At 43.1% G+C, this 6,946-nt stretch overlaps 1 protein-coding gene across 1 annotated transcript in view; it reads right to left on the bottom strand.

Annotated features, from left to right (window-relative positions):
- The window catches only part of TSEN15 (tRNA splicing endonuclease subunit 15), a 25,972-nt gene extending 22,357 nt beyond the window's left edge, over positions 1-3,615 (bottom strand). Inside the window, exon 1 of the mRNA XM_015412785.1 lies at positions 3,439-3,615. Within this exon, the coding sequence (XP_015268271.1) occupies positions 3,439-3,594 (156 nt within the window). The 5' untranslated portion in view covers positions 3,595-3,615. The remainder of the gene's footprint in view (positions 1-3,438) is intronic.
- Between the last annotated feature and the right edge of the window lie 3,331 nt (positions 3,616-6,946).

The raw sequence follows: 6,946 nt of genomic DNA, 5'->3' as shown, positions 1-6,946 counted from the left end.
AAAGCTCTCTCAGCTCCACCTACCTCACAGGGTGTCTGTTGTAGGGAGGGGAAGGGAAAGGAGATTGTAAGCCGCTCCGAGACTCTGAGAAGGGTAGGGTATAAATCCAGTCTCTTCTTCTTAAAACTGAACAACTGCAAAAGACTCATCTTTGTTGTAATTTAGATGCTAGGAGCCTCTGATACTTTTGCACCTGTGTCTCCCTGCCCCTTGTAATTCTTATTGGTTTTACTGATTCTGTTTTATCGCTACTAATATACAAACTCTCCGTGCTATTTAAACACTCAGCATTATTGTTCTTAGATATCTAGTCTAAGACTCAGTTCACTCCAGGACAGTACAGAAGCTGAGGATGCCCTACGTTTTAAGGCTGGAAAACTACCACACTTGAACAGCTTAACTTTGACTGAAAGCATGTTTGTTTGTTTGTTTGTGAAAGCAGAACATTTTGGCATGTTAAGAAGAAAAGAGATTTGGGAGACAGTTTGTCAGTGTTGAGCTTTCAAACCACAGAAATTTCTCAGCAGCAGGTACAGCCAAGTGAACAGATAAATTCAAAATAGCCATTTATAAATGAGAATTAAATTAACTTGTCTTGCTGTATAGCATCCAATTTTGGTTTGTCAGAGCTTAATTACAAGGCCATCAGTCTCATTTGGACAAGCAGATTAATCATTCGAACTCTGCAACATCAAGGGATGACTTGCATATATGAACAGCTCATACCTTATTTTTCACTCTTAAATCTCCAATACCCGAGAAGTCCTAAAGTTATTCTTTTAGGTCTCATTTCAGACAGTGTTAAAAAGGAGCATATAGACATGGCTTTAGATCTTATTTTGGCAGCCAAATCTTAATAGCCCAGAATTGGAAACTTGCAGCAAATATGAGCATCAAAGACTGGATTAACAAAATCTGATTTATAACCAAATTTTGAGTTTCAGTGAAATTATCCATCTGAAAGATGGAAGGCAGCTTAAACCATCCTTTCTGACATCCTGGAAACACTTTCTTGATTTTTGGCAGCTTAAATTGAAACTGGATTCAAAGGTATTTAGCTGTTACACTCTTAAAATGTGACCTGATTTAAGCATTGTCTCTTAAATACCTACTTTTCTATGCACACGATTTTGGAGTGTTAAATCGTTTTTACTTTTTCTTCTTAGTCACTCGTGTTCATAGCTGCATAAATGCAATCATCATCCTCAGGAACTTGCATTTCCCCTTCCATTATCTCAGACAAAGTGCTTTCTAGTTGCATGCAGTCCGTATACCGTATGTACAGAGCCCAAACACAAAGCAATCATGGACAGAGTACATACATGTGTAAATTAGGCCTATCTTTTCAACATTACTGAGGATACAAATGAAAAAACCCATGCTTTTATTAGTGAAGCATTAAATGCCCTCTCTGTCAATTATTCCAGGCTAAACCCATTGATATCAGTGGATTTAGACTGGACAGACTCTGCATAGGATTACATTTACTACTGGCCAAAGATAATCCAACCTCCCATAGCTGGGGGACAAAGGTGTTGGTCCCTTTGTTTAGTAACACCAAGACTCACTGAACTTGGTTTCCACTGCATGTCTCTACCACTCTTCCACCATCAGTCCCTAAATGGTTTCTTCTTGTATTTAAGGCATTATTTTAAAAACTCATCTCTTTAGTCCTGCTTTTCTTTCATAGTAGTTCTAAGTTTTCTGGATGCATTGGTCCTCCTACCTCCCAAGTCCTAAGTCTACGTGCAGGGCTGTTTCTTGCCAATTTTTGCATAGCCCTATAATAAACAAAAGAGCTGCGGTGGCTCAAGTGGTTAAGACGCTGAACTGCAGGCTGTGGAAGGTCAGTAGTTCAGCAGTTTGAGACCTGAGTTGCCACATGACGGAGTGAGCTCCCGTCTCTAGTTCCAGCTCCTGCCAACCTAGCAGTTCGAAAGCAAGAAATTGCAAGTAGATAAATAGGTACCACTTTGGTGGGAAGGTAACAGCATTCCGTGCGCCTTGGTGTTTAGTCATGCCGGTCACATGACCACGGAAACGTCTTCGGACAGCGCTGGCTCTTCGGCTTTGAAATGGAGATGAGCACCGCAACCCTAGAGTTGGATTCGACTGGCTTTCGAGCAAGGGAACCTTTACCTTTACTTTTTATAATAAACGAAGAGAAAATGACTGCACATGCCACGCCAACTATGTGGTCCTTTTGCGCTCACCCAGATTCAAGGACATGCTCCTTAACACATGAGCAGTATTCCCTCTCCCATTTCTAATAGTTTCTGGATGCATTGGTCCTCCTACCTCCCCCAAGTCCTCTTCTAAGTCTACGTGCAGGGCTGTGTTTCTTGCTAATTTTTGCATAGCCCTATAATAAACGAAGTGAAAATGACTGCACATGCCACGCCAACTATGTGGTCCTTTTGCGCTCACCCAGATTCAAGGACATGCTCCTTAACACATGAGCAGTATTCCCTCTCCCATTTCTAATAGCCAAGGGGGGTCCTCCTGAGGGCACCCCCAGATCTGCAGAAAAATCCTGAATGTTTAAAAATAATCAATCAACCAATACTATCAGCTATATCTAAGCAAATGCACACATTTTTAAAAAAGCGTTAAGGCAGCATATTGGGTTGCCCTAGCAATGTAAAAGCAGTCCCACTGGCCAGCAGGAACAGGTGAAAGGGGGAAGTGAACAACCTGGGCCAAGCCCCACACCCATTACTTCTCCACCACTTTTATTGTGGCAGCAGGAAATGGACACAAGCCCAAGGTGGGGGGAGCTAGGAGGGAACTGTGTTATGGCAGCAGGGATACAGATTTCATGTTCCCTCTTGTCTCACCCCCAAGAACTACAACTCAGGGAATAGATTACTGGACCTGCCACATAATACATTTCCAGTTATGGTTAGAGACACTGGTTATGGAAACTCTTATTACCATCTAGGAGGGCTTTTTAATATTTTAAAAAATTGAGAAAGGCCGTTACTTTGCCTTCTTGCTACAGACTAAAAATGCATGAAGGCTGCGCTGTCCTCTGCACATGCTCAGAGAGAGCCACAAGTAAATTCTTCAGGGGGGCAGCCGTGTTGGTCTGAAGCAGCAGAACAAAGTTTGAGTCCAGTGGCACCTTTAAAAGACCAACAACGTTGTATGCAAAGTGTAAGCTTTCGTGTGCAAAGCACACTTCTTCAGACAAATTGGAATAAAAATGTCCTCACGGCCTTTCCTCTAGTAAAAGTCAGAGCATCACTTTCAAAGAGGCTTGCAGTGATGGGTAGTCCTATAACAGCACTACGGATTTTTGCCAACATTTCTGTGGAGAAATGGGAAACTGAAGATGAGGATTCGCCTTTCAAAATCTCCCATGTGCTCTTGCCTAATAGTTCCCCTGCTTCGTACACAGAAAGCGCACAGGGGCAGGGGATTCCTCACATCACCAACCGTAGGGTGAGCAGCCAGCCAGTCCTCTCGGAGCTCCAATCTCCCAGGTTTCGGGGCATCCTGCTGCTCCCGATCAGACGGACCAGAGTCCTCAACGAAGAAACCGCGGCTCTCGGCAGCCCTGGCCTCAGAACTACCCCCCGGTGCTTCTTCCATTCCGTATTCGCGTGCACTCTGGCTTCGCTCCGGCCGGAGTCTCAGTATTTCTGGCACGGTTGGAAACATACAAACAAGCTCTAAGGTTCCACCTTCACTGACAAGCGCGAAAGTGTGAAGACGTTTCGGTACAAGCTCTGTTTTTGTTAGAAATTTATGCATTTACACCCCCCCCCTACACACACCTCCTTCTTAATCAAACCAGCATTTTTTTTTTTGCTAAATCAAGACGCAACATTATATGGTGGTAGTGGTGGAAATGTGACATCAAGTCGCAGCCAATTTACTGTAATCCGGTACAGTTTTTAAGGCAGATATTCAAAGGTAGTTATTTACCTAAGAATAAAAAAAAACAATCTAAGACTATTCCTAGGCATAGGCTTTTATTTACACTGGGACATTATATTGTGTCGTATGTACATTGTGTCTTATTGTACATTCAGAAATATATAATTTACAGTAATCAGTGAACAGTTCTAATTTTAAAACTTTTTAATTTTTTTTAAAAGCTAAAACAGATTTTATTTTTACGGTGGAGTGGGGTGTGTTGGGGGGGAGACAACATTCATCGCTCTCCATACCAATCCCCCCCTGTTAAGTCAATCACTTAACAAAGCAGTGGGAGTGATTCAGCAAGAACACAACTTTATTCTTCAACTCGAACGCAACTACAACACGGATCAACATCTGATAGCCAGAACAGCCTTTACATTGCAGCTGTCCTGCTTTTAAACATTCCCGGCTAATGTAGCCACACCCACTGTACAAATACCAACCAATAAGGTTGTTCACATAAAGACCAATCACGATGTTCCTGCTCAGGGAGCTTGCTTGAAAGTGATTGGTTAGGTGCTTCCTGGGCTAGTAACCGGATTGGATGGATTTGGATCCTAGCCCAGGACGAAGCTTTACATTACTCTTTAATTAGATGTTTCACAACATATCATGCATTCAAGGCAGGTTTGAATACACTACACCCCCAAACACAAATTAGTGCCCAGATCCTCCCACCACCCCAACTTCTTAATGGTTTTGCCAGATCGTTGCAATTTGGGTTTGCCAGCTGTGATGGGAGGGGGGCATAAATAAGATAGAGAGAGAATAAACCTTACTTGCTTTTTTATGTCAATGATCTGTAGAAACCAGCTCTGGGGATAGAAAAGGAACTAGAACAAGACATCTTGGATCCCACACCCTAAAATCACAGCAGGAAACACTAAATAAGATTAGGGAAGCAGTAGTCCTGAACTGTCTTCTTTGGACTCAGGGTTAGGGGACGCTGCAATAGAGACTAGCAAATAGAGGGTGGTTTTGTCTGATAGGGGACATTCTAGTACATTTTTATCCCTCCTTATCTTTAAGCAGCTCTGGACAGCATACATAGTTCTTCCCTCCTACATTTTATCCTCACAACCACCCAGTGAGGTAGGTTAGATGGGGGCCGCAATGTTCCCTCTAAGCTGAGTTAGTGTGAGCTAGCTCACAGTTTTTTAGCCTCCGGCTCACACATTTTTGTCTTAGCTCAGGAAGGATGGCTCCAGAGCAAACTAATTCAGGCAGTAGCCAGATCACTCGCTCACAACTTTAATGTCAGTAGCTCACAAAGTAGAATTTTTGCTCACAAGACTCCACAGCTTAAAGGGAGCATTGATGGGGGGAGTGGCTAAAGGTCATCTAATTAGCTTTGTGGCAGAGTGAAACTAAGAACATAAAGAAGAGCCCTGCTGGATCAGACCAGTGGTCCATCTAGTCCAGCATCCTCTTTCACACAGCAGCTCATCAGTCACTCTGGAGGGCCAACAAACAAAGCAAAAGAGGCCAAGAGAGTATCCCTCAGTTAAATTTTGTGGCATCCGTCCCCCTTCTTGATGATCAGGGTTCCCCGGGAGTGGCAGAGTGGCTGCTTTTTACTTTGGCAACTACTGAAATAAATATTATTACCTGCAAAGGTCTGGAAACCAAGCTGCTCTTAATGGCACAAGGAACAGGTGGAAGAAGAGTGTACAACCCTAATCCTGTGTTCTGTAAGAACTTCTGGTCTCTGTTATTTCTTCCCCTTCTCCTTTTTTTCACCAGTCAGTCAATAAGTATGATATTGATTTTTATTAATAATGATATTAGTTATAATAACAATAATTATCATATGTCAGTGGGTGTAGTATACCCAGGAGACCCTAAGATTGTCAGCCAGAAGTTCTAGCTCTTTTTGTGTGTGATGCACCACTCGGTGGTAGGCTAGACTTGTTTTGGGGCTGAGAGAGCTCTGAGAGAACTGTGACTGGCCCAAGGTCACCCAGCTGGCTTCATGTGCAGGAGTGGGGAATTGAACCCAATTCTCCAGATTAGAGTCCGCCCCTCTTAGCCACTACACCAAACTAGCTCAATGATATTAGTGTTATATAGTTATAATACAGACTTTTCGGAGTGTACAAAGCATTTCAGAAATGTTTTCCATTAATTAAAACAGCCCTGTAAAGTAGGTCAGCATTCTTATCCCTGTGTTGTAGGTGGGGACCTGAGGAATAGATTCTTTCCTACCTGGTAAAAGCCATGACCTGAGCAGGCTGTCGATGATGGGATGGTTTGGAGGTCATTAATTCATAGGGTCGCCATAAGTCAGACGCAACTTGATGGTGCGCATGCATACACGCACACACACCCCAGCCATGGCAATTGCAGGAATTAACATCTGCCCAAGCCCTAGCATTGTAGCCCTTTCCACAAAAACTGAAGGTGAATTATTCGCCATTTCAATGTTATGTCACAAGAAAGACGTTCTAGAACTGTGATCTACTTAAGCACCTCCTAAAATAATCCTATGAATTTGCAACCCTGAAAAAAGCTCTCTTTTGGCAATTGAAAGCATGCATGAGAACAAGGGTGGCATGTGAACAGGTTTTAAAACATTTTTTTTTCAAATGCAAAACTGCCGCACATGAATTTAAATTTAGTAACTATCCTGTCCCATGGGTAGCTATACTTTTTTTAAAAATCTGCAACACCCTTGGGAAGACTGATGAAGGAAGCTTTGACTCTGGAAAGCTTATACCTTGAAAATGTTGCTGGTCTCTAAGGTGCTGCCGGACTCAAATCTAACTGTTCAAAAGTATTCCATCCACCACCTCGTCTAGCCTTTCACCTCCGCCCTGTTCACACGTTACAATGAACGCACCTACACAACAAATGCACCAGTTTCATTTGTAACGCCTTGGCTCTTTCTCGGCACACAGATGTACACACGTACGTGCAAGATGTTACGTGCATTTCTTACCACACGTGAACAGAGCTGCTGTACCCATCATTCCATGGGGACACGGCGCTATTGGCCGGTGTTCCCCCCCCCCCCCCCTCT

Source organism: Gekko japonicus, unplaced genomic scaffold, assembly GCF_001447785.1.
Source record: "Gekko japonicus isolate JY-2015 unplaced genomic scaffold, Gekko_japonicus_V1.1 scaffold793, whole genome shotgun sequence".
Classification (NCBI taxonomy): domain Eukaryota; kingdom Metazoa; phylum Chordata; class Lepidosauria; order Squamata; family Gekkonidae; genus Gekko; species Gekko japonicus.
The sequence above is the reverse complement of the archived record's forward strand: the minus strand, read 5'-3'. Positions and strand labels throughout refer to the sequence as shown.